At 38.5% G+C, this 27277-nt stretch overlaps 1 protein-coding gene across 5 annotated transcripts in view; it reads right to left on the bottom strand.

Annotated features, from left to right (window-relative positions):
- Positions 1-27277, bottom strand: part of ITSN2 (intersectin 2) — a 90382-nt gene that overhangs the window by 31508 nt on the left and 31597 nt on the right. For all 5 annotated transcript variants that reach the window (XM_075497810.1, XM_075497813.1, XM_075497814.1 and 2 more), the window contains exons 3-19: positions 24398-24490; positions 22618-22681; positions 20705-20868; positions 19202-19399; positions 18824-18920; positions 17042-17184; positions 15645-15708; positions 11111-11248; positions 10918-11003; positions 9674-9936; positions 8827-8976; positions 8457-8597; positions 7538-7625; positions 6796-6935; positions 3838-3974; positions 1408-1853; positions 146-267 (exon numbers count right to left, since the gene is read on the bottom strand). In XM_075497810.1, the coding sequence (XP_075353925.1) occupies positions 146-267; positions 1408-1853; positions 3838-3974; positions 6796-6935; positions 7538-7625; positions 8457-8597; positions 8827-8976; positions 9674-9936; positions 10918-11003; positions 11111-11248; positions 15645-15708; positions 17042-17184; positions 18824-18920; positions 19202-19399; positions 20705-20868; positions 22618-22681; positions 24398-24490 (2534 nt within the window). The remainder of the gene's footprint in view (positions 1-145; positions 268-1407; positions 1854-3837; positions 3975-6795; positions 6936-7537; positions 7626-8456; positions 8598-8826; positions 8977-9673; positions 9937-10917; positions 11004-11110; positions 11249-15644; positions 15709-17041; positions 17185-18823; positions 18921-19201; positions 19400-20704; positions 20869-22617; positions 22682-24397; positions 24491-27277) is intronic.

The raw sequence follows: 27277 nt of genomic DNA, 5'->3' as shown, positions 1-27277 counted from the left end.
AAAACCAAACCAACCCAATCAAATTTTGAGTTAAGTCTTAAAATATATCAAAATAATGCTTTTGACACTTAAGATCTTGGTGTATCTCAAGGCTGGGAAAGTGGGGTTGGGCTTTTACAAGTTAAATGTCAATGGCAAATCTTACCTGAATTACATCCCCAGTATTAAAGCTCATCTCATCGTGATTCCTTGCTTCAAATGGATATAAGGCTCTGTAATTTACCAAGGCAACTGAATTCCTAGACTCTGAGACACTAACTGCATTGCCTGAAAGGATAAGAAAACTAGTTATCATTCTGATACAGCTGAAAGACATGCACTTAGTTGGGGCCCTACCATTCTAAGCAACAGGCATGACTATAAGAAGAGAACTGTTCTTGCCCCAAAGACACTATGCAACTATTGAAGGAGATAACTAGCTACAACACACTGATAGGATGCTTAGAATGCAAGAGTTTAACATGCTAATCACAGTAAACGTAACACAGGCAATAAAATGCATTGTCTTCTGAAGCCAAAAAATGACATCTTTACATTCTCATCTTTCCTTCTCAAACTGCTCTGGCTAAGCCAATGCTTTAATATAGTCTCATTTAACACAATTACAATTTTCCAAGTTGAAAAGCTACCACTGCTACAACAGTAAGTGTTCAGCAGCAGTTGTGAAGGTTTTATTTAGAAACCTAAAATACCACTATTTCTATTTTCTTTGCATCTATGTTCTCCAAGTCTGAGACTGATGTTGCTAACAGCGAATGTTTCACAAGGTATAGCTGAGGTGTGCAAATATCTTTTGGCACTGGTCTAATTTGGTTCTTGCTGAACTCAGTGATAAAAGTGGCTAATAAAAACTGACAAGAACTAATGAAGGATGGAACTAATCAAAACTGCCTTTAGCAAAAATATTGTTAAACCAGTATTTTTCAAAGTCCCACAACTAGAGTTAGGTTGACTTCAGTTCTTTGTTTTTTAATAAGAGGCATTGAGTAATGCAGAAATAAACTAGATTTCAATGTTAATAAATCACTTCATTGAGCATTACCTGCCCATCCACTCATCACTGAACAAAACCCCTCCACATTAGCATTCTACTTTAATGACAGAAAGTGCAGGTCGTAGGAAAAATCTAAAATATTACTGTTTCCAGCATCTGTGATTTGTTGGCCATGATCACTGGAAGATTTGTCATCAGAGCCATAGGTGTTGAAAACTGATAGAAGTAACCTAAGTTAATAGGATGCTTTAGAACTAACTAAAGGCATGAAACATTGCTGTGGGTTTTTTTAAATAATATTTTAGGCAATAAGCCTGCCATAGTGTCACATCAACAATAATACATTTAAAGAATGAAGTAACGCTCAGTAAAATAAGAATCATTAAAACAAAAATCTAACAGACTAAGATTACCTTCATTTTTCCAGGGTGGCTTAAGACTTTTACCCTCTGTTGGTTTCAATAGATCTGCAAACTTCTCATTTATGTTTAATTTAGAAGTGCGTTTCTCCACCTCTTGAGAGTTGGTCACTTCTTTTATCTTCTTTATTTCTTCGTTCTGCTTTCGCCTCTCCTCAGCTTCTTTTGCAATTTGTTCTTGCTTTCTTTTATCTTCTTCCAGTTGCCTCTGCCTTTGTTGTTCTGTTTCCCTCAAGATCGTGGCTCGCATATTTTTCTCCTCCTCTGCATGAAGCTGTTGTTTATTTTCCCTTTCTCTCATCAGAGCAACTGCTTCTTCAGCTTTCAGCTTTTCTTGAACTTTTTCCTGCATTCGTTCTTCCTCCAATCGCTTCTTTTTCTCTTCTTCTTCCTTTCGGATGTTTTCCTGCCATCGGTTCTCTTTCTCCCGTTTCGCTTTTCTGAAAGAACATTCAGATAAAAATGAATGAGATCGTGTTCACAGATTAATCAACTGCACTTTTAAGTAAAATTAAGTCTATGATATTGACTACTTTTCTCTTTGGGCGATAAGCTCTTCCACAGGAGACCGTGCTTTGTCTTAACATGAGTGCCAGTATATTTCACGTATGAATAACAAATGGATTAAAATTATTGGTATAGAAACGCTGCCACATGGTTACTTGTTCAGTGCCTCCACGAGCAGTTCTGCTCACCTACATGCTGATGAGCAAGAAGTGATCTGTTAATTGAACAAAGGTGGTTTTAAGCTGTCCACCAAGGCAGTATCCAAATCTCATGACTGGAAACTAAGGTTTCCAAACAGATTAGTAAAAAAATTTCACTCTGGTACATACGTAAAAATAGCCTTTGCATACTGATCTTTGCTGCTTTAACTTTTTGCCTTCAGCAGTTGTAATCTATTCAATACGCTTATCCCTGCCACACTCTTCAGCAGACAGAATCTGGAAATCTGACTGTATTCTCTGAAATTATTCAGATTTTATCCTGTGCCTTATCTCTCCAAAGAAGTTATTATCCAATCCAACACCCTTAAAAATAATTGTATTTTAGCTGCCGAGACCTTTCTTCTGAAAATAGTGGACCTAACCCTTTGGGCCACCTTCTGAAGAGGCTGCTGAGCAGGGACCATGCCTAGAGGAGACAGCTTCATCAAATCACTGTGGGAGGTCCACTCATCTGATGGTCATTTTATTGTGTTTTCAAGCACATGACAGGATCTAGTAGGAGCTGTGCAGTAACATTGTTAGTCTATCAGATACCTATGTTCAACAGAAAAATTAACAGGACATCATTATACATGTGGCATATGGTTCTCTTAAAGGGACTGTCAAAAATGTTGTGAAACTCCATCACACTGTTGTAGAAAAACACTGTCATGAGTTAAAACCATGAATCACACATATTACAAGGTCACTACCTCTGCTTCATTAAAAACAGTCAAAGCAAATATGAATCATCGAAAAAGAAAATCGTTCTCAAATTAAAAAGACAAAACACAGCAATTCTCTGAATTAGAAGTCAAAACTAGTACACCAAAGCAACTCCAGAGCTGAGGACTGCCCACTGAGAGCGCCCATCCACCCTCTCTCTGGCACTGTTTCGATCCACGGCTGCTAAGCACAAAATAGGCAGCTGACAGCAGAAGGTCTGGAGAGAGGAAAAACAGAGTGGCTTCTTAAGACAGCCAGAATAAAACCCTAGAAACTATGGTTTCTTAATCAGTGAAACAAAAGAAAACAAAACTCCTTGGGAACAAGACCACGAGAAACCAAGAGCTGAGAACAGTAAAAGTTTGAGTGCTTGATACAGGGCTGGGCTGAGCAAAACCAGGACCATGTAAGTGAAGGGATGATCCTCTCAGACATATATTTGAATTTTCTCATTGTCCTCCTAAAAAAGGAACCAAATTCAAAACTCAAAGCTTGCTCACTCATCCAGCTTCCAAGATTAACATAGGAATGAAGCAGTCAATGCCTTTCCTGTTGTCTTAAGTATCAATCTCACAACTGGCTGGATATACATGACAAAAAAATAGTACCTACTCAGTCAGAAGTGCTTTTAAGGAAACAGGTCAGATCTTTTGAAGGCCAGCAAAACAAGGCAGAAAATATAAGGAATTTTAAATGTGTGAGGATTATCTATTAAAGGAGCTAAAAAAGACTTATTAGCAGAAGTGACTACTTGGTTTATCTGAATTATAAGGTTGTTTTTTTTTTTAAAGAAGATGAAAACAGATTGGAAAGAGGAAATTCAAACCATCTTATATCAGTAGTACTCCCTATAAAACGTTTTCTCTAAGGCAACTCACTAGGATGTATTTTTACTGATTAGACTTCCTGCTTATTACAGTCAGCATCTTAAAGTCACCACAGCATTCTTTTGCTTTAAAAACTGCAATGCTGATACATTCAGACATAGTACCTTGCAGCCTCATCTTCCAGTCGCTTTTTCTGTGCAAGTTCAGCTCTTCTTTTTTCTACCTCTCTTATTTTGTCCTGTTTGATCTTGTGGAGCTGCTCCAAGGCTAACTGCTGTGTACTGTAACTTTCTCTCAGGTCCTAATGAGGAAAGACAATGAAGTACACCAAAAGGAATAAAGTCAATCTCTCGAGAAAATCATCCAGGCATTTTAATGCTTTGTGAACCAACTTTTAATACAAATGGACAAAGTAATATTAAGTTATTAATAGTCCTTGGAGGTCACTGTAAAGAAATCAAACAAACAGAAGTATAAAAGTAGCTGGCAGGTTTGCAAAGCCTTTGACGTAACTTAGGCTTTCAAAGAGCCCTTCCAGTCATACACCTCCTGGAAATGGCAAATACAACAGAGGAGAAGGGAAGATATAAAACTGAGTGTTCAAACACGACATTATCTAAGGACGCAGAAAGCAATGAAGCATATTTTAAATAACTACAAGACACATTTGCCGAGGAGGCAGACTTCAACTGAAAGCCAACGCAATACCATAAACCTGAGAACGCATCCCTTCAGTAGGGCGTTCACCTTTCCGATGCTGTCTGAATGATCAGTCCCATATTTAAATCAGAGAAACTTTATAAAAATATCCAGCAAGCTTACCACTGCGAGAAGCCATAGCCTAAAGACTAACTCAGACTGGAGTTTTCCTGTATTTGTAAACTTCACAATTTTACTCTCTTTCGAACGCATCCGCAATTCCTATTCCATCTCCCTCTGATAACAAACTTTTTCACAGCAGAAAATCAGCATGAATCTTTGGGATAATTAAATTTACAGAAGAGAAAAATCAACAATAGAATTACTTTAGATTGTGCTTCACCATGTTACAAAACATCTGTAAGATACTACGTTATTTTTTCTTAGGAATGCTATTGATACAGACTGAGCAATGCAACAGGTATACCCTGACTTTTCATATCTGATCTCATAAATGCAAATAAAGCAATTAAGAATGATCTATTCCCACTACAATACGCACCTCTACCAATAATCATGTTGCCTAAGAGATACGGTACAATTTATATGAAAAGGGCAAGACAATGAGATTTCTGTGAAAGTCTCTGTAGCAACAAACTAAACCAAACAATTGGCTACTATTTTTCCCCAAACACATTCAGCTGAGAATACTTTTTCTTCTCATTTTGCACAGAAATTGAGGATCACTATGGAAACAAAATTGCATTATAAGAACTCTTCTATCTTTGATTTAAGGACAGAATAACCCTCATGCAAAATGGAAAGGTCAGTTAAGTAATTCTGAGAATAACTGGGGGGGGGGGGGATAAATTAAAAAAAAAAAACAAAAAACAAAAAAAAAAAAAAAACAAAAAAACAAACAAACCAAAAACCCAAAGTTCGATTTCTGACCCCAGCAGACAAAAGCAGTGTTGAGGAAAAACAGCAAGTAGGTTTTAGTACTGGGTTAATCTGGAGGCTTAATAGCATTGTCTTTGCCATGTCATATGTCATATTCTGGGCATTGATGCTATTTCTAGACTCTTAAACTCAAACAAGAATTCATTAACCTGGCTCACAGCTTAAGATGTATGGATACAGGCATAGCGAGACAGGTAGAAAGCAACAGATGGAAAGGTGGGAGAAGACACTGTTTCCATCTAAGACAGTATTTTTTTGGTTGATGTTACTTTAACTAAAAATAAAAATATCTGGGTAAAACAACAACTTAGTGAACATAGTCTGTTAATAAATAAAATGGGTATCAGTATTTTGCAGTTTGGCTTTCTAAGCAGGTAAGAAAATGTTCAGTCTTTAAGAGGACGTAAAAGCTAGCAGAAAGAAAAAGCCTATCGATTTTATTTTAGGAAAATTTATTTAATAGAAGTGGTACATCCAAACAGAAAGGGTAAGCAGAGAAAAATTGCGAAATAATTAAAAACCAAAAGAGCCAAAGATTAGAAAATAACCTTAAGTAAGAGGAAGAGGTTGTTGAGACAGCTTAGCAGAGACAAAAGGCACTGAAGAACAGAATCATCCATATTCTCACACTGTAAGATAAGGCAGATAAAAAGCCAATTAATCTTTGCACTGTATTTTGAAAACCATATTTTAGGGAAGACTAAATGGTGGATTCAGCCACTGAACACAGCAAGCCATGCAATAAACAAGTACTAAAAATGCATGTTATATGTAGCCATTTTTTAAAAAGAAAAGAAACTCCTTAAACGTTTACAAATTTTTCTTTGTGTTCTTTTTATTGGAGAGTGCAGAGCCCTCACACTGGCCCAGCATAAATCCATTACTTAAGAGTAAAGTTCACATCAGTGCCATTAGGAGTAAGCTGGTAAATAAAGTTAAGTGGGGATGCATGCTACCCTGCCTGAGAGTTGCATGCGTTTTTAGGCAAGTCAAGAGTTGCCTCTGAAACAAAAACGCCTTCACGGCCAGTGGTCAGTATTTTTTAACTTCTACACAAATAAGTGGCCTATGCGTACTTTTAGGACAATACCTAAGTCTGCTACCAGATCTTGTACAGTGTACTATGAAACCCTGTATTTCTTTCAATAAATGTTCAGTTCACAATTCAAAAATAGTGGCCAATATAACCTCAGTACTGTAAGAACAGAATTTGCAAGGGCCTGAAAAACTTCAATTCTAAATCAAAATGAATTCTAGAAGGCAAAAGTTGAGAGTGAGCAACAGTTGATTCATGCAAAGCAGTGATTAGCAAGAGGTTCATATTTTAGTACATTAGCAATAGTTTTAAATGCATTTTTATTGCACTATTTACTCTGAGACTTTTGCTAGTTCTTATTTGACATTGAAAGTTGGGAAAAGCTTTTTGGGAACCTGGTTGAAGTGCCACCGATCTTTATGACTGGATGAAGAAATAAAGATACTGCTTACCAGTGTAAGACTAAGTATTTAGAGAACAGATGTACCTTAAGCTGACTGTTAAATACATCCATTTCAGCAAGTTTAGAAGCCGTTTCTTTCTCAAGGGCATCTAGTTGTTCCTTAAGTCTTTGGCATAATTCTTCCTTTTCTAGGGACTTTCTGTGCACTGAACTGATTCCTGTACCTGCATAAGGAAAGACAAGCAATTTTACAAGGATTTCTCTTTTCACTAATTATTTTATTATTTTTCTAATACACACACAGTCCCAACCTCTTTCCCTCATAAAAATTCCTTGATTTATCTTTCTATTAGTATACAGCACAAAGTGGGCCCAACACCTGAGACACACAGGCATTACATGTAATAGATACAGAATAATTTGCAAGGTTTTTTTTTAGTATCAGACCAATTCATAGCAAACTTCTCCAGATACAGACTTCTAGTGTGATTTGACGTAAAGACCAGTGTAAATTTTACATCAATGAACTCCCTTGAGTTTATACTACCAAAAAAAGACAAGGTGTAATAACACCTGTGGGCCGTATAGTCTGTACAAATAAAGTTTCAAGCAACATCTGTGCTTTCTTGCAAAAATGTGTTTGTTTGCCCCTTATTTAGAACATGAAGGAAATAATGAAATGCAGATGCAGCAATGCTAAGATGGCACTAACTGAAAAGATATAAAAGTGAAGGTGTGATTAACACCTCTGTATCCTTCAGCCTTTTTTACAAGTGATGAAAAGCTGGCAAAGCAAACAGAAGAGAATTTATTTGCAGGCACTTACTCTGAGTGTTTTCAGGTTGAGCGTTTTTAATTCTTTCACTTAACAATTGCTTTTCAGGAACTAAATAGGTTAGTCTATTCTGATACTCCTGTAGGTATTGAAGAGAACATAAATTTTTAGTATTATTTATAAATCAGGAAGTAAAAACGGGTGAATTTTCAAACATAACTTCAACTCATGTTAATTAAATGTGGATGCAAGTTATCATTATGGGGTAGAGGGAAAAATGACTTCTATACCCTCAATATAAATACTATTACAATTGAATGCTTTTTGACCAAAAAACATTAACACAGCTGGAAAAAAATTAACAGTCATGCTAAAAGCGTAAATATCATCATGAGAACATTTAAGTTGACTGCCCTAAGCCTAACATAAAACAGTAACTTTCTGTGTCACACAGGAACATGAAAAGAAGTTTCATGTTTGCTCCTGATGTGCAGAAGCATTACATAAAAATATAGTTGAGGATGATTTATGGTAGTCAACTGATTTGAAGTAACTCACATTTTGCTACTCAAAGAGAGAAAAAAAGAAAAAAGAGCAGCGAGATAATTCAGCCCAAAGACCAATTTGCTCTGCATACAGAAAAACATTCCTCAAAAAGTTTGAGTCTGGAGCCATAAAAGAATTCATAATTACAGAGAATTCACTATTATTCGTTCACAAAATAACAGCTGAGGCTTTGACAACTGTCTTCATTCAACTATCAGCTTGTTGTAGTACGCATAATCATTTCTTTAACACCACAAATAAAACTAAAAACCTCTGCAATGTTGACGGCCTTGCCAGTTTCCTCTCTCCACTATAATCAAACTGATTCACTATTCCTCCTTATGGGGATGTATTATCAACAGCATTACAGAAACACAGAATAGGAAGTAAAGGAAAACTACAAGCTTAACAGAAAGTTACATACCTGAAGCTGTTGTTGTAGTTGCTTAACTTCCATGATTCCTTGGTCATATTTCTTATCTAAAGCCTCCAGCTCGGTTTTTCGAATTTGCTTTTTGCTTCGAATATCTTCCAGTCTGCCTGAGATTTGCTGATGTTTGTCCGTCTAGAAAGAAATCGAAGAAAAAATTATACCATATACAGCAAAAAACACTTCTGCACTAAACCTGTGGGCAGTTTAGCTGATGTTCAATTCTTGAAAGCAACCCAAAATACCTGCTTTAGATTGCTCATTCAAAATAGATTGAAACTCCTAGTGGGCCATTAATGTAGATTCTAAGATTTGCATACTTTAAAATACTGTATTTCAAGATATGTAGGGAAATTTCTCGTACCAGGGCTTCTAGTTCAAGATTAAGGCTCTTCTTTTTAGAAGTCAACTTGACAATTTCTTCTTGTTCCCTGTTACGTTGATTAAGAAGTTCTTGGCGACGAATTCTCTCCCATTCCAATCGTCGCTGGCGCTCAAGTTCTTGCTTTGCTGCCTGCAGAAAAGTTACATTACCTTAAATTACAATGGAGATGCAGAACTCGGAGACCACGACTGAATATGATGTGCTCTATTTCTAAATAGCAGAACAGCAACACACCATACTGTCTTTTGTAAAGTGCTCTTATATACTTCAGAATGAAAGAATGGAGGAAATGATCCTATAACCATGCTCCTAACTCTGCATGAAGAAAAGCTACATAATTCAGAGAGAGAGTCTGTTTAGCTTAGAATTCTGCCCATAAATGAGCACGTTGACAGATATTACTCATAACCTCCTTTGAGTATTTCACAGAACTAAATAAAATATGCAAGTCTTATGCATGCACTGAGACACCAATAGAAGCGCATTTGTCTCCAGTTCAACTGTCAAAATATTATCAATTATGAATTCAGTACAATCTTGTCTGGTATACAAATTTTTGTATAAATTAAAGAAATCTGTCCAAGAAAATCTCATTTGTCCTATGAAGTATCTGAAAATCTTCAACCTATACCAACACTTGATTCACTGACAACAGACACAATGTTTTCAGACAGAAAAGATGTTCTCTCTCCAAGACAACCTGCCAATGGCCATGCGAGGAGACAGAACCAAAGCCAGCGTTCAAATCCTGAATGCTCTGTCAAGTGGATACTTTATGCATGTACATATTCCTTAAAGCATTAAAAAATAATTTCAAGAAAACAACCTCCCGCCTTTCTATTTCTTTCCTCCTTTCTTCTTCCCTTTGTCTTTCCAACTCTCGTTGTCTCTCCAGCTGCCTTTCCATTTCGAGTTGTTTTTTCCGTTCCTGTTCCTGACGTTCTCTCTCTTTTCGCTCCTGTTCTTCTCTTTCTTTCTGAGCCTTACGTTCAGCCTCTCTCTGCTGCTGCTCCAACAGGACCTGACGGCGTTTTTCCAGCTCCATATTTCCTCTCTCATAGTTTGCTTTCCTTTTGTCCTCAAATGTCACTAAAATAAGGAAAGGTAGTTATTTCTGTCCTGTGCAAAACACTGCTCTCAAACAAGTACCTCCGTTATGCCGCTAAAGACAGATACTTTTTTTTTTTGGCAGGCTCAGGTTGTTGGGTCATGGATGATATAAGCATCTTGCATTTGTTAAAGTATTATTTTTCTTTCCCAAAATACCTTTAAATTTTCCTAAGTCTATTCCAATTGCAAAATGATGTTGTAATTTAAAACTGACCAGGAGAATGACTTGAATTGTAGAGAAAACAAAAGAACAGTTTTTATAAGCTAGGAGAAGACTATCTTCTGTTAAAAAGGTTTTCCACTGTGCAAGAAATATTAACGCACAGAGAAAGAGCTTAGTTTTTAAGGGTGTTCCCTGTAAGAGCTCCTGGAGTCAAAAACAGGGAAAAAAACCAACCCACAATGAAGCTCAATTACCGCAGTATAGGATAATAAGAGATACAAAGGAATGGTTTAGGCTCCAACCAACCACCCTTCCAAAAAGAGAGGCAAGTCGTGTCTTGCAGCGTGCATGTAAGAGACTTTTACTGGTAGCATCAGGCAGTCAATAGTAGAATCTACATTATGTGCAAATTGCATCTAGTTTTCAGAGAATTAAACGACATTGGAACCCCTTGTTTTCAAAATGTCCAGAACAAAGTAATGCCAGAAACTTTCAGCCAAAAAAAAGTTTGCAGTAGCATGGCAGTATTTGGCCATGAAAGATTTCTTTTCCAAAATACATTATTAATCAGCACACTTTTCCTTTCCTACAGCTAAAACCAGCCCCCATCTCTGCCTTCTCAATTCTATTAGATGTAATAGGCTGACTACATCCACTTAACAACATTCCTACCATCCAAGTTAAAAGGGATCTAGCTCCTGAAATGAAGCTCCCTAGGGATTTGATTATGTCTTCCACTTTCTAAAGGTTTCAATGCCCTTCAAAGACAGCCCTATACATTGTGAACCCTATTTCACCTGGCTGTTTTTTCTGTGGCTCCTCCTCTTGCACAGGCTGGTAAGATGGCAGAGTTCCATTTATATTTTCAGTGTATTTTCCACTCCTAGAGGCAAAAGAACCCCACCATTGTCAGAGAAATAACAGTTATTTTCTTTGTATAAAACACTTCCATTAAAAATATATTATGTTTCACTGCCCTCAGTGATATACCTGAAAGAAGGTGGTACCAGCTCAAGAGGCAGAGTTAGTGGCAGAGGTTGTCCAGCTTTGGCCATATCAGTTAGGTGCATGGCTAACACAAACTCATCAGCTTTCAGCTGTCCATCTCCATCAATATCAGCTAGTGACCTGCACAGTTTTAACAGCAATAATAATTACAACCAAACATCACAATCACTCACAAATGACAGCTGAAACAATTTACTGTAAAAATTTTAAAATACAGAATTTCTGTGAAATGTTCTGGTAAAACTAATTACAACTAATAACATGAATAGCTGATGAAAGGAGATATTATTTTGTTTAATAATGTGCTGCTATTCAGATGTTTTCGTAAAATACAGCAAAAAGAAAAGGAAAGGTTAAAAGACATCTCTTGATTTATTGCATCACCAAGAGGATGGGGAGCGAATCCAGGACTGTTCTTAACCAGCTCAAAATGCTAGAAACCACTTTTTTTTTTTTTTTTTTTTAAAGCAAAAGAAAACTTTATATAAAATTACATCAAATTCTATAACAGGAACCTCTGCATAGAATTCTTTTTTCCCCTTGTGTCTCAACAGTGCAGGGAAGATGTGAGCTGCCCCAGAGGACCTTGCAATGGGTAGGAAAAGGATCACCTACCCCCTCTAAGGAGAAGGCAAACCACATAATCCATCATCAAGGGAACCTTGTGGTTGGTGTCTACTACAGGCCGCCCGATCAAGGGGAGCCTATTGACAAAGCCTTACTCCAGCTACAGGAGGCACTGTGCTCGTAGGCTCCCGTCCTGCTGGGGGACTTCAACCACCCTGACATCTGCTGGAAAAGTAGCATGGTGAGCTGTAGGCAATCCAGGAGACTCCTGGAATGCATTGAGGATAACTTCTTAAGCAGGATAAGACAGCCCTACCAGAGGGGATGCGATACTGGACCTGATGGTCACCAACGCAAGCGAACTAATCGGTGATGTCAAGATTGGAGGCAGCCTGGGTTGCAGTGATCACGCACTGGTGGAGTTCATAGTCCTGAGGGATATGGGTCAGGCGAAGAGTAAAGTCAGGACCCTGACTTTTAGGAAAGCAAACTTCCAGCTCTTCAAGGAGTTAGTCAATAAGACCCCCTGGGAAACTGCCCTCAGGGACAAGGGAGCAGAACAGAGCTGGAAGATCTTTAAGGACGCTTTCCATAGAGTGCAAAAGCTCTCAATCCCCAGGCGTAAGAAATCAGGAAAGGAAGGCAAGAGACTGGCATGGCTGAGTCGAGACCTGCTGGTCAAACCAAAGGGCAAAAGGGAAATGCACAGGCAGTGGAAGCAAGGACAGGTACCCCGGCAAGAGTATAGGGATGCTGCCTGGTTGTGTAGGGAGGGGGTCAGAAAGGCCAAGGCGTGGCTGGAGATGAACTTGGCAAAGGATGCAAAGAATAGTAAGAAGGGCTTCTACAGGTATGTCAGCCAGAAAAGGAAAGTCAAAGAAAGTGTCGTCCCATCCCCCCCCGATGAGCAAGACTGGCAAACTGGTAACAACGGACGAGGAGAAGGCTGAGGTACTAAACAACTTCTTTGCCTCAGTCTTCACTGACAACCTCTCTTCCCACATCTCTTGAGCAGATGGACCACAAAATGAGGACCCTCCCACCGTAAGAGAAGATCACATTTGTGACCACCTGAGGAATCTAAACATACATAAGTCTATGGGACCTGATGAGATGCATCCCAGGGTCCTGAGGAAATTAGCTGATATAGCTGCCAAGCCACTCTCCATGATATCTGAAAAGTCATGGCAGTCAGGTGAAGTCCCTGGTGACTGGAAAAAGGGAAACATTGCACCCATTTTTAAAAAGGGTAGGAAGGAGGACCCTGGGAACTACCGACCTGTCAGCCTCACCTCTATGCCTGGGAAGATCATGGAACAGATCCTCCTAGAAGCTATGCTAAGGCACATGGAGGACAGGGACGTGATTTGAGACAGCCAGCATGGCTTCACCAAGGGCAAGTCCTGCCTGACCAACCTAGTGGCCTTCTATGATGGAGTGACTACATCAGTGGACAAGGGAAGAGCTATGGATGTTGTCTATCTGGATTTCTGTAAGGCCTTTGACATGGTCCCCCACAACATCCTTCTCTCTAAATTGGAGAGTTATGGATTTGATGAGTGGACTGTTCAGTGGATGAGGAATTGGTTGGATGGTTGTATCCGGAGGGTAGTGGTCAACAGCTCAATGTCCAGCTGGAGATTGGTGACAAATGGTGTCTCTCAGGGGTCCGTATTGGAACCGGTACTGTTTAATGTCTTCATCAATGACATAAACAGTGGGATTGAGTGCACCCTCAGCAAGTTTGCAGATGAGACCAAGCTGAGTGGTGCAGCTGACACACCTGAGGGTCGGGGTGGCATCCAGAGGGACCTGGACAAGCTGGAGAAGTGGGCCCATGTGAACCTCATGAGGTTCAACAAGGCCAAGTGCAGGGTCCTGCACCTGGGTCAGGGCAACCCCCAGTATCAATACAGGTGGGGGGATGAAGGGATTGAGAGCAGCCCTGTGCAGAAGGACTTGGGGGTAGATGAAAAGGACTTGGTAGATGAAAAGCTGGACATGAGCCGACAATGTGCACTCGCAGCCCAGAAGGCCAACCGTATCCTGGGCTGCATCAAAAGAAGTGTGGCCAGCAGGTCGAGGGAGGGGATTCTGCCCCTCTACTCTGCTCTGGTGAGACCCTACCTGCAGTACTGCATCCAGCTGTGGGGTCCCCAGCACAGGAAAGACATGGACCTGTTGGAGCAGGCCCAGAGGAGGGCCACAAAAATGATCAGAGGGCTGGAACACCTCTCCTATGAAGAAAGGCTGAGAGTTGGGGTTGTTCAGCCTGGAGAAGAGAAGGCTCTGAGGAGACCTTATTGTGGCCTTTCAGTACTTAAAGGGGGCTTATAAGAAAGATGGGGACAGACTTTTTAGCAGGGCCTGTTGCGATACGACAAGGGGTAATGGTTTTAAACTAAAAGAGGGGAGATTTAGAATAGATATAAGGAAGAAGTTTTTTACAATGATTGTGGTGAAACACTGGCACAGGTTGCCCAGGGAGGTGGTAGATGCCCCAGCCCTGGAAACATTCAAGGTCAGGCTGGATGTGGCTCTGAGCAACCTGATCTAGTTGAAGATGTCTGCTCATTGCAGGGGGGTTGGACAAGATGACCTTTAAAGGTCCCTTCCAACCCAAACTATTCTGTGATTCTATGATCATTAGCCTATAAAATGCTTCCCACACAACCAGAGGGGAGGGGGTGGGAAACCAGTGAAATGTTTCCAGAGATGAGGGCAAGAAAGCAGGAACCTTTCTAAAAGAACTATCTATGTGGATACAATTGCAGAAATGTGTCCTTAGACTGCACTTAAGTGAAATACTTAATAAAATAACTGTTCTTTAAAAAAAAAAAAAAAGCAGTTGAAAACACTGAAACCAAAAAGGAAACAACAAAACAAACAAAAAACCATCACCCCCACACACACCACAGTGAAAAACAAAAGCAGGAGATGATGAAATAAGATTTTTGTTATGTTCACAGACCAGCACTATTCACACATAACAGTACCATTATTACAGTAATTACCATGAATACGGTACCCCAGTAGAACTATTGGTAATTCCCTAATTTGGGCAAAACTGAAACTTGGGCTGTTAATCCTCTACATGGGTACACAGACCTCCTCGCATTGGCTACCAATACCTCCAGGATAGGCACCCAGGAGGAAAACAGTCACTATATACCCACTTTATTTCCCCATACTCCAGAGTGGAGGAATACACCCTGACACTCCATTTTTACCTTCACACCATGCAACTGAGTAAGCTGAACAAATAAGGAATATTTCAGCATGTTGCTGCTAGAGACAAACAAATGACTGACTGCCCTGGGATAAAGAGGAAGAAAGGGAACTCAGAAAGAGATGCAAAAGCACCAAGCTATTGTGAATTCTGCTGGGCCAGTACATTTTATGTATAATATCTGAGTTATGCCTGAAGGCATAATCCAAACTACCATACCTAGCCAGGTAAAGGCAGATTATTCAAGCCTTCAGACAACTGTAACCATTTCCATCACCACAGTAAAGGCAAATCTTAACAAATGTGTAATATGCAGATATCTTTATGGGAACCACAGTAAAAGTCTAAAAATCTGAAGGATTACTCCATTTTTAATCTTTCTCCATATTTTAAAACTAACAAGCTTGATTTCAGAATCCTACTCTTAAAATGAACAAACCCTCATCTCAGCTAAACTAGTGCATCACTCAATCAGAAATTGAAATGAACGTCTGTACTATTATATGGAGTTTAACAAACACATACAAAGAGTGAAAAAATTAATTATATTATGTCAAGGTGTCTTTTGAAAATGTGCTAATGAACAAATTCATTTAAGAAGTAGCTTAGTTTCAGTTTATGATTTTAGATCTATGGTGTCCCTTCACCATTTCTTTATTTAATAAAGTACATTTCCCCTCTTAACACTATAAACATGTTGAATTAATAATCTAAACTTACCAAATAGTAGCCAACTGAGTCTGTGAAAGGTTTGATTGCAGAAGGGCATTCCTTGCTTGAAAGCCTTAGTAAAAGTGTAAAAGATTTTAATAAAAATAAATACTTTGAACAAAGATTCACATGTAGCAAAAAATGGCTCATGAAGTGGGGCATGTTTATTTCTAATATTAATCTAATCCGTTTTCATCAGTGGCTGACAGTTGGCATTACTTCCAGGCTTAACAACAGGCATTAGACCTGAACACAATAAAGATGTAAGTATTCTTGTGTACTTTTCACTCGGAGCACCTAACAGAAAAACTGACATGAAAAAAGGGTATTTATGGTAATCCCCACAGCTGTTAAAAAAGCACAGCTTACTGTCTCCCTAAAGCTTGAGCTCGCACACTGGAAAGCTGTCAGCTTTCCTTTGACAGCAAAGAACCATATACCTTTCTAGGCAGGTCGATGAAACCTTCAGCCCAAAATCAACTGAAGAAGATAAAAAGCACTGAGTCCCTTTCTTGAAGGAGAGAATTGTCCTGTTTTTTTGTAGGCTAGGAAACTGAGACAGAGGCTTGGTAAGTGCTTATTCAAAATGGGAAATCTAGTAAGCTTCAGACATACATACTGACTTTACATCTACTAACTGCTTGGCCAGAGCTCTACTCACTGCAATACAGTGAGTAATCCAGTTTTATAAGAACTTTCATTAAACTCTACTCTTGTACTAAACTTTGTGTGAAGTCTTTCAAAACCACCATAATGCCATGGCACAGCACAAAGGTCACTAAAAGTCAACAAGGAATGACTCCCTTTAATTACTTTTGAAGAATTCCAATCAATGGCTGCAGTACTGCAGCGTCTTTCCTGAACTGCTTTCTTTGAAAAGATAAAGCCCAAATATCTAAGCAATTATTAATACATCTACATAGGAGCACATGGCACAAAAATGATCGTGAGATGTCCTCCATTTTACAAAATCATAAGAAAGAGTCTCAGTCCAAAGAGTGATGCTTGAAAAATGACTGCTGACCTCATGGAGCTAACTTCCCCAGCCTTTACGGTGGTTCACAGGCTCTTCTAGTTAGATCCCACCACTGCCACTCTTCTCTTCTTTCCCTTGACTGCTGCTGTAGCTTCCCCAGTCTACCTGGGGAGACTGCTGCCTCCTCAGGCCCCTCCAAGTCTAATGCAGAGCCCAAGCCAATAAACTGATACCCATTTCCATTTCTTGGCTGACTGGCACCAGTAGCTGAAACCCACTCTGTCCTGCATAAGTCTGAATGTCAACAATTTCAGCTGTTATTTCATATGGAAGTCAAATCCCAAGCTGGGATTCCATTCCTCAGCCTGCAACATTCCAGAAGCAGAAAACACTGCTGGTTTTCCCCCTCCATATCAAATCCCATACTCACCTGATAAATATCCACTCATACTTTTATCAAGACTGTTAAATTTCTGTCTGTATTTTAATCTGGAGGCCTGAGGAACCGCCCAATCTGAGGATGCAATCTTTGGTGAACTCCCAGCTAGTGAAGCACTAGAGGAAGAATTTGAACTGTAATAGAATTTAAAAAGAAAAAAGGAAAAAGAAAAAAGAGAAAGAAAGAAAGAAAGAAAGAACTCCAAGTTACTTGGCTTAATAAACAGGCATTGGAACAGAAGATATATAGCATCTTCTGGTAACATGAAACAACTTCCACAAAGTTTTATCTCTGCTAAGTTGCTATAAATATTTTCATCACTAATGTGGAATTTTACTGTGAAAGTAGGGACACACATCTACAAGGAAACTCTTAAATTCAAGATCCGGTTTCCTTGGTATCACAGTCACTTATGCCACATAATTCATTGGTCCACCACTGCAAAATAATACTATAGGAAAACATCTCAACTTTCTCAAGAATGTTTACAAGGGTTGTGAAGCATTGGGTGGATGTCTAAGAAACTTTAAGAGATATGCAAATGAATAACCATGAGCATAAAAATGTATCTGATAAATTTGCAACCAAAAGCAGCTTCTAAAGCTGCTAAAGCCACTATATTCCACCTCTACCTCTTTCTATTAGTGACAATGACAGGCTGAATGGAGTTTTTCCAACTCATTCGGTTTCTGCAGAATAGCACTGATGGAGTGTTTAGTTATACCTATAAAACTCCTACCTGCAACTCCCAGCATTTTTGTCCCATCTTTGAAGATTAGACAAAACCAGGTGCATCCAGCCTGCCTTGTTTAAGGTAATCCCCTACTCTGTCAAGTAAAAAACTATTTGCAGTGTTATCCAAGGCAATAAAGTGAAGAATGCTGGTATAAACAAATTTCGGGCATAATGCTGGATAGACATCCTTTGCATCGAATTAGATAACATGATGGTGAAAATGCTGTCAACATTAATACCGAAGAAGAGCTACTCTGCAACACTACAGCACCAGCAAAAGAAAGCTTTCAGATTAAAAAACCAAAAAAGCAAAAAAGATGATTACAGGCACACACCATGCCTACAATCATCTTATCGAACATCTGCTAGCATCAGGTGTCTGTCTGTACGAGGAGCCCAAAGTTAGACATGCGTTCATCCTAGATGCCTTGTATCAGCAGCACAGAGGTGCAAGCACTTCTGAGTCACCTTCTGGAACTGAGCCGGGGCTGAGATGCCCTCTGGATTGTCTTTTGGGAGACCGTTCCCCAGATGCCCAATTGGATAGATAAGCCTAGTCCCTCACTTTGTCTATGGCGAAGCTCTAAGATCAGTGAAATAGAGCAGCTGATGACAAAGATTCATAATCTTCTATTATTCATAAGACAAATCCACACATAAATATTTATAACAAATACTATTCTTACATGCCTGCTAATTACATGGTGCCCTCTATAATGAATGAGCACATCAATCCATAAACATTGCTTTTATAACCACTTGGTAAGTTTTACTTCTACTTACTAATGAGGTACATTCCCTTCTCTTTGGCACTGCTTTCTCTCATTTGAACTTCTCACCGACTTTGGATAGTTTTGTCAGATTTACAAAAATATTATTTATTGTGCATATCAAAACAATCTATTTTCAGACTTGGTAGGTCATATTAGATAGACTAATTTTTAATGAATATACTTTGAAAATAGAAATGCTCCCTAAGTTTTGGAAGGCATACTACTCAACTTTAAGACGTAACCATTTTAAACTTAACTTTCATACCTGCTAGATCCTAAATCGATTAGTGACTGTGCCTTCTGTATACTAGTACCACCAAACCCTCCTGCCATGGGACCTAAAGAACCAGTATGAGGCAGTGCTGAAACAAACAAACAAAAACAAAAACTGTGAAGCAATCGGGTATAAGGCAATGATTTGTAATAAACACTCAAGGCTTTGATAGACGTAAGAAAAGCTAATCAGTGCCTTGTTGTTCAGATCAACTGGTTAGAACCAATTTGACAAATGTGAACTTAAAAAAAAAAAAATTGTATTTTTTCCAAACTTGCATGCAAGTATTAGCATTCCTATCTGAAATTAGCCATGGTGAAAATAAGATTCACAATTCCGAAAGCGAGTACTGGACTGTACTATACTTACTTGAAGAGAAAGGTACGGACAAAGGCTGCAGAAGGCTGGATGTTCCATTTGGCAACGAGGAGGTACTGACAGAAGGCACCAGGGGAGCAGAGATAACCAAAGGAGGAATGGAAGTCATGGAGGTCAGAGACATGGGAGCTAATGGTGTGATCGTAGACATAGATGTTGGCATGGACAGATTTGGCATACTACCCATTCCTAGAGCAAAATCCAACAATTCATGATTTAATACTGCAGAGACTCCAGCAAGAAATTGGCTCCATTATGCTAGGCAGAAACTACACAAAGCAACTTGCGTCCAGAGATACAATGAGCTAAAATAGATGCTCATGTATAATATTTTTTTTTTCTCTAAAGTTTAGACAAAACAGCTCACAGAGGAAAATCTACTGAAGAACATGAATTAAAAAAGAAATCCTTACAAGCAATTAATTCTCAAGGTAGATTTAGCTAGTATTTCCCAAAAGAATAAGATCTAGTTTTCTATAATTGCAGCTATAACTAGTTCTTCAACAAGCCTTTCCACATCTGGGCCCTGAGAGAGAATTACAATGCAACTCAAAAGCTGTGACGATGCTCTATAGGAAAAAGCTGATACTGTTTCTGAACTAAGGCTCTTCCAAGCATCGGCCTTGGAAGAATCTGTACAGGTGAAAAGTCCATACTTAGGGCCCCATGCCTAGCAAATGGTTTCTTTAAAGCAGTTGCCTGAAGCAAATAAGAGCACTTGAATTACTGGCGGAATCTTGCGGAAGACAACAGTATGCGGATGCTATGATGGAAGGTTAATAGGAAGTAATCATATGCCAATCACAGCTATCTATAAATGCATGCACTTGTATACAAACACACAAGATTTACCAATGGACAGATATTTTAAATCATGTATGCAATTAATATATGCATACATTTAATTTCAGCATAGAAGTATGCACTAATTTTGTAATCCAGCTGAAGTCATTATGTATATTTTGCTCTACAAACCAAGAAAATTACAACAGGCATGCACTGAATCCCAAAACACCGTCAGAAAAGGAAAAAAAAAGTTAAAATAATTCTATTCAACTGATCATGTAACCAAAATAGACAATCTGACTGATTTTGAAAAAAGTATTTTAAATAAGTATTCTACCAAAACTTTGACCTTTACTAAGTTTAACTTTAAAAACCCCAAGTATAAATAGGTGAATGAGTAGGAGGGATACAAAAAAAGACCTTCAGTACAAGATGACAGCCTGCAAGTCAGATGGCAAATGTGAATGGCGTTCTTGCACCTCATGTCAAAATTCAATAGGAGGTTTTTCTTTATTATTAAATGTCTTCAAAGAATGAAATTATAAAAAATGTCAAGAAAGTGACTTTGTGAATTTCCTAAATCAGAATATCCTTGGGGTTTTTTACTGATTCACTCAACTGTCATGCTCAGATTAATGCTTGTATTTGGCTGCAATTAACTGTGTTTTTTTACCTCTGAACACTAAGTAATTATATATTCATAAGTACCAAAGCGAGCTGACATTAGTGGCGAAAATACTGGAATTTGTTTCATGACAGGAGGGAGAACCGCAGGCAAGTGCTGTCCTTGCAATTTCAACTTGATGAGTTTCATGGCTATAGAGAACTCCTGTTGATCCATTTTTCCATCCTTGTTCAGGTCTGATAGTGTCCTTAAAAATAAAATTAAATTAAAAAAGCCCACAAGGAAGAAATGTAAAGTTAACTTTTTCACTTAATGAGAAGCTTTTCTATCAAATTTACTTACTGCTTTTGTACAAGAAAACAACAAACTTATTGCAACCATTTGTAGATATTTTTACAACATTCAAACCCTCAGAAATTTGCAGATCTTAACTTTTCTAGTTTGCCAGCCTACAGGCATTGAAGGCCAACCTGGACTTCCAAACACAACGTTAATCTAGCTTTATTAAATATAATTCACTTGGTAGTCTTCTGCAGAGTTCAGTTTTAAAGTTGTTGTATATTAAATACTTAACACCTGAGAAAGTAAGATGACACTCAGAAAAGCAGTAGTCTCCTGCTCAGTGGATACACTTATTGCTACAGATATGCCTCTGCTATGCTTCTTTCTATGCTACTAGCCAAACTAATTATTTTAAATTAATGTCTGGTTATGTATAGAATTAATGCAAGAATCTGAAACAGGAAGATGCAGAAACTGGCTAAAGGCACTACATACCACTATGAAAACTGCATTAATTCACAAAGAGTGGGGTTTTTAAGCCTGATATCCACACTGTCTTCCTTTGACACTCTTCCAAATAAACTTAAATACAACAGGAAATATATGCAACAGTGCATACATAAACAGACAAAATTGCTGGTCAGACAGAAAATGTGAAATCTTAACCAATATTTAAACATGCGAGGACCAGGAACAGGAATGTAAATAAAATTGGGGGGGAGGGGGATCAGACTTAATATTAAGCTATATTTTCCCTTTCATCCTGTTACAACTCAGTATAAAACCCCAAGGCCCTATGCAAAAATTTCCCTACCACTCTTTTCTAGGCACTTTAAGTGTCTGAAGAAGAAACTAACTTTGCATTTTGTTAGTTTCTTTAATATTCTTTCACAAGTGAGTTGTTCTTAATTATTATGAGCCTCCACTCCATGTCTTTTAGCATGTGTACATCTTGATAACAACCAAGTACCCCAAAATGAACACAGCATTCTAGTGAAGACTGAGGAGTTACAAAGAAGAAAATGTCTGTTTCAAGTGCTGCAACCACCACATATATATTGCAAAGAACATCACTTTTTCTAGTTCCCATATTACAGCATTGGTTGGTATCTTACAGTGTATCATAACTGACCTTCTACTAATATTTTCTGTGGCTTTAGATTTTTTTCCCCCATCTTCTACTTTCAGTGTATTTTCCACTCCCAGTTTAGTAGCATATAATTTTTCCCACACTTAATCTTATTGCCATTTTTTAGTGGTTACTAGTATTACAAACAACATTCAGTTTGGTATCTCCAGGAATTCATTAACCCATTATTTACTACTTTTTCCATATTACTATTTAAAATATAAAGACAAGGCTTCAATGACCTTTGTTGAAGTCCAACAGGCACTTCCCTCTATAAAAGCCTTGCAATTTATCATCGCTGTTTGTTTCAAGCACTTGCTATAGTTTAAAAAGGCTGTGTTCATGATCCAGTTTGAATTAACATCATAAGAAAGATTTTAAAAGATACTGCTTTTTAATTAAGTGTTGGTACACGTATGGGCTCAATCCTTCCTCTAAATTTAATAAAATTAAAACAACGATTCAGACAACACTCCTACTTTGACTGCTGAAAGCTTCTTTGCAACAACACAACATACCAAAGATTGTATTTGAATACTACACGTCTCCTATCTTTAAAAAAAAAAATAGTAAAGAATACCTTACCATATTTCAGCAAGGATTGAAGCTGGTAGACCTGATTGCAAAAAAAAGGTACGTGCTTGATCACCTATGATAAACAAGAAAGACAGACAGACTTTTACACTACAAACATAGATTTTCAGAAGACCTCAGCACTCTGTTGTGGGACAGATTTTCAAAAGGAACCAGCATGCTGGATGCCAAGCTTTCCAGTTTCGTACCACGGAACTCCTTCCCTGGTGACAGCGACAGACAGATACCTGTGTATTCTGTAATCCTGACTCTTTTGCTCTGAGAAGTGATTTAAAATAGCTATAAAAAGCTTTAACAGGTCACAAATCAACAGCTGCCAACAGTTTAATAGATGCAAGATTTAAAGAGGTAAAAGTGACTGAAAATTTAGTCCTGACCCAATTTTTTTTACAGGAAAGGATGTGCATCCTATTTCTTTCCTTCTCCTTCATCCAATCTAACTTGAGCTAATACTGCCTCTCTAGAAAAACTGGAAAAATATCATGTCCTAAATAATATGCTGCTCTGTCAGAGAACATCCACTACTTCAGTATTTCAGGAAGGGAATGGGAACTGTTGTACAATTCCATACCAAGTTCCACATCAATTGGTACTGATCACACTGTTAAACAAACTCGTAATAAAACATGGATAGTGGTGTTTATGCTTACCTATGAGTGAATTACAGATGCTTAAAGCTAAGACTTCAAGTTATTCTTTCAGCTCTTTCTTCCCTTATATTCATACATAGCCTTTATTTCAAGCACTTGCCAAATAAATAATGAAGTCTGCAGATGTATGTGCAGGTAAGAGCCTAAGGTAGGTCTAAAGGTGGCCTAAAGGTGGTCCTTGGGACTGCATACTCTTCAGCTGGTGGTAAGCACCAACCTCCCAGAGCTGTTTGGCCAAAGTAGAAGTTAACTTATCACTTAGCCAGAAGATGTTCCAAACAGACAACTTCCCACTCTTTCCTCAGCCTTTTTTGGACCAAAATGAGGAAAAGCAGGGGCAGTGGAGTCACCAGATAGGGCATGTGCAGATAGTTAGGAGAGCAGGAGTGATCGGGGCTGGTCTTTAGTGCCCACCCATACACAAAGAACGGGGCATTCTTAAATTAAGTCATCTTTGCCAGTGAAATCGAGCCTCTTCTTGATGTCACAAGCAGATTCTTAAATTTAAAAACTGCAAATTCTGAGGTGCGCAGCAACACGACCCAATTGTTTCAGAGGAGAAGCAGCTGAATGCAACTGGAACTGACAGCAGGCCATTGTAAAATGCCATTAGTCTATCCAGAACTTGCTGAAGGCCCAATGGTTAATAAATTTCAAGCAGTCATTAACAAGGACAAGCTGTCAGCATCTCTCTCCCTCCCTCCTCCCCCAAAACAAAGATATCTAACAGCACAGTATTCTCTGACACTGTTCAGACAGAGGAGAGCCACTTCTGGTGTCTCTGGCGTCACTTGCCACAATAGCTACTGTAAGTGCTCCTTGGCAGCCTCCCATCCAAGCACAGATTTCGCCTGATACTCTTTGGTTTTTAAAACTAGACAGAATGACAGCACATAACCACTAGCTGCAGAAGTGACAGGGTTAATAAAAGAGCTTTCCTGTGCCAGACTTTAGCCCAAAGCTTGCAGAAGTTTAGTTAGTAACCTGTGGCTGTCTGCCCGAAGAGTATGGTTTTTAGTCGCACAACAAAGGGCTAGAAATAGGATGTAGTTTTCAAACTGTTTTACAAAGATACTTATGTGTACACAGAAGTTAATGTGTATGCAGAATCTCAGACCAACCTGTAATGTAGCCTCCGGTGGGTTTAAGGCTATCAAACTGCTTGTCATGCTTGGCCCGCTCTTCAGAGGTGATGGCCCATATGTTTGGACCACCTAAAAAAAAAAAAAAAAAATCCCACAACAAAAAAAATCAAACAAAAAACACCGCACAACCAAACAGATTGAAGACTTAAATAAAACACCTCACTTGCAAAATAAAAGCTTGCCTTCTCAAGAGACAAAGTTAGATCTAGACACACCCAGCTCCTACCAGTTTGGCAAGGAGGTTATGAAACACAAACCTGCTTCCCAGATGTGCAAGCACTAGCTGAGACAATTCCTCAGCCAGATTGCTTTACACTCAGCTTTCAAACAGGCTCTGTCATCCTTCAAAGCTGGTGCAAAGCAGTTTCCTGTTGCTGCTGACTGTTTGCAGCCCGGGCAGGATGCACGTTGCTCACCATACCCTGTGTGAACCAAACACTCCTCTGGTTCACCCATAAACATGATGGGATTCAATGTCACTTAAAGGTTCTCATACAGAGGGGTAACACCCTACAGCTGCCAAAAAGACTCATGCTTCATCTTGCCAATACTCTAAAAACAAAATTGGGACTGTTAACAAAAAATGGTGGGTTTGTTTGACAAAGGAGTAACATTCTAAGGTTTTGGTTTGTTTTGTTTTTAAACAGCATACAATTTCAACTTACCATTTTTCAATGCTTAAAAAAAAAAAAAGTATAAAATATTACAGCCTCAAAGTAACAAAGAGAAATTGCAGGGAATAATTATGTTTATAGAGCTGTGCTGATACAGCGGGCAGAACCAGAGTGACTTTCAGAAACGCTCCAACCTGCTGTATAAAGGTCAGGGTGTGTGTCCTTTGCAGGAAAAGCAGTTTGCCAGAAATAATTGGTTTTGGTTTTTTAAGTATGAGGACATTTTAGTCAGGAAGCTCTTGACAAAAATATAATTTTTCAAATCTACAAATGCAAGAATTAGCAGAAATTCTGAATGGAAACCCCCAAAACAGCATTAAAAGCTTATTACTTTAAAAAAAAAAAAATCAAACAAACCAAAACCCAACCAGAAACCTTTAAAAATACATTCTACTCAGCATTACCACTTCCAAAGAACTATTAATCTGTCCTTCAAGTATTTGTATTGCTCCCTAAAAGACAGTCAAGGGAATAAATAATCCTTCTAATAAGATATTAACAAGTTGCTTTAAAAACCACAGCACTTTGAAAGAAAGTAACTATAAAATGTTCCCTCTTTTCCTACATAAACCTAATTTCAAAGCTTTGAACCTACAAAATTTCAACAGCTGTTTTCACTGTTTTTCCGAAAGTAATAACAAAGCTAGCAGACTGAAAGCTGACATACGTGCCAATACACACATATTAATGATGTTAATCCCCTCTTGCCTGTGTTCATCCATATATGCAAACACATTTTCCAAAAAGACCAAACGTCTCCTCTTCAGGAGGTCCTGTTAAGACCATCATTCTCCTTTCATATTTACAAATTGACTTCTTTACCCCTGCTGCTTAAGAGGGAAATATAAACAGTTTAAAAAACAAAACAAAGCAAAACAGAAACTCACTGGGGATATGAACAGCAAAAAAGCGGGAAGGCATTAGGATACAACCTCTAAGCACCTGAATTTGGAGTTTTGCTTCCCTCTCTTCAGGTTCTACCTTTTTTTTTTTTTAGTGTGGCCCCAATGAAAGGGTCTTCTTGCAGGCTGCATGCAAAACTGCACTTCAAGAAGCCCCCTTATTTCTCTCTTCTAATCAAAGGAGTCTAAATAAATCTAGATTAGATACCAATACTAAATTTAAACAAATCTAAATCAGATGCCTAAAAGTTGATGGGCAGTACAAGGATTGCCATAATACACAAATGAGGACAACTTACACCCAATGGCAAAAATTAGAGCGGCACTCAACTCTTTTTTAAAATGTTAGTTTCAGTATACAAATGGAAAGTGCGTAATGTCATTAATGCTTATAGAAATTATCCTGACAAGATGAAGAAGTGCTCCTAAAGCTGTCAGCAGCAACTTCAGAAAACTTGACCAGTTTTTTCATATATGGAAAATAAAATATTAGCAACATCACATTTTCATTGCATGAAATACCATGTTTTGATAATCTTTTGAAGCAGGTAGCTACAACATTCCTCAGCTTTTTATAATCAATGACAGAAAGACTAAGACCATCACAAAATATTCACGTGTTCAGTGCCTGCAAAGTGCTGAAAACACAGTAAAAATTCCTTGACTGCAGCTACCGGCACCACCATAGCTTCTCTAAAGAATCCAGTTCACATTGTAAGGGAATGTCTGTTTAAATATGTACTGAAATGCATAATTCCTATTTATAGGTCACGAAGTAAGCAAGAAGATGGCAATCAATCTTGAAACTCTTCTAATATATTTCAGCAAAACATCCCTTTGAATAAAATCCCATAAATGATGTTTCCTCTCAAACTATGAAATTCGAAGTTCTACATGGCATTGTCTCGAATGCGTTAAAATTTTGCAGTTGAACAAATCACCAGATTCGCACCTGTAGCTGTATGACAATTAACATTAACTTCTCATTCAATTAACGTTAACATCTCACTCAAGAAGCGTTTCAAGATCAGCATTCATGCTTCACTCTCATTTTTTACTTCATTGACCCACCCCAAGAATCTCGCTGGGTTTTGCACACTAAATATTTTGTGCCCTTTTGCTCAGAGGGCTGCAATTGCTTTTTGGTGAGTGCAGGAGTGCTGCCATTGCCCCGATAACCTCGGGATCATTGCAGAGCTCTCTAAAAGGCAGAGCGCGTGGGCTGTATGACGGCTCATCGCACCCCAGCTCTAGCTTTGCTGACTCTTGTGACTGTACGC

The sequence above is a fragment of the Mycteria americana genome, chromosome 3, assembly GCF_035582795.1.
Source record: "Mycteria americana isolate JAX WOST 10 ecotype Jacksonville Zoo and Gardens chromosome 3, USCA_MyAme_1.0, whole genome shotgun sequence".
Classification (NCBI taxonomy): Eukaryota; Metazoa; Chordata; class Aves; order Ciconiiformes; family Ciconiidae; genus Mycteria; species Mycteria americana.
This window is presented reverse-complemented; position numbering and strand designations above follow the sequence as displayed.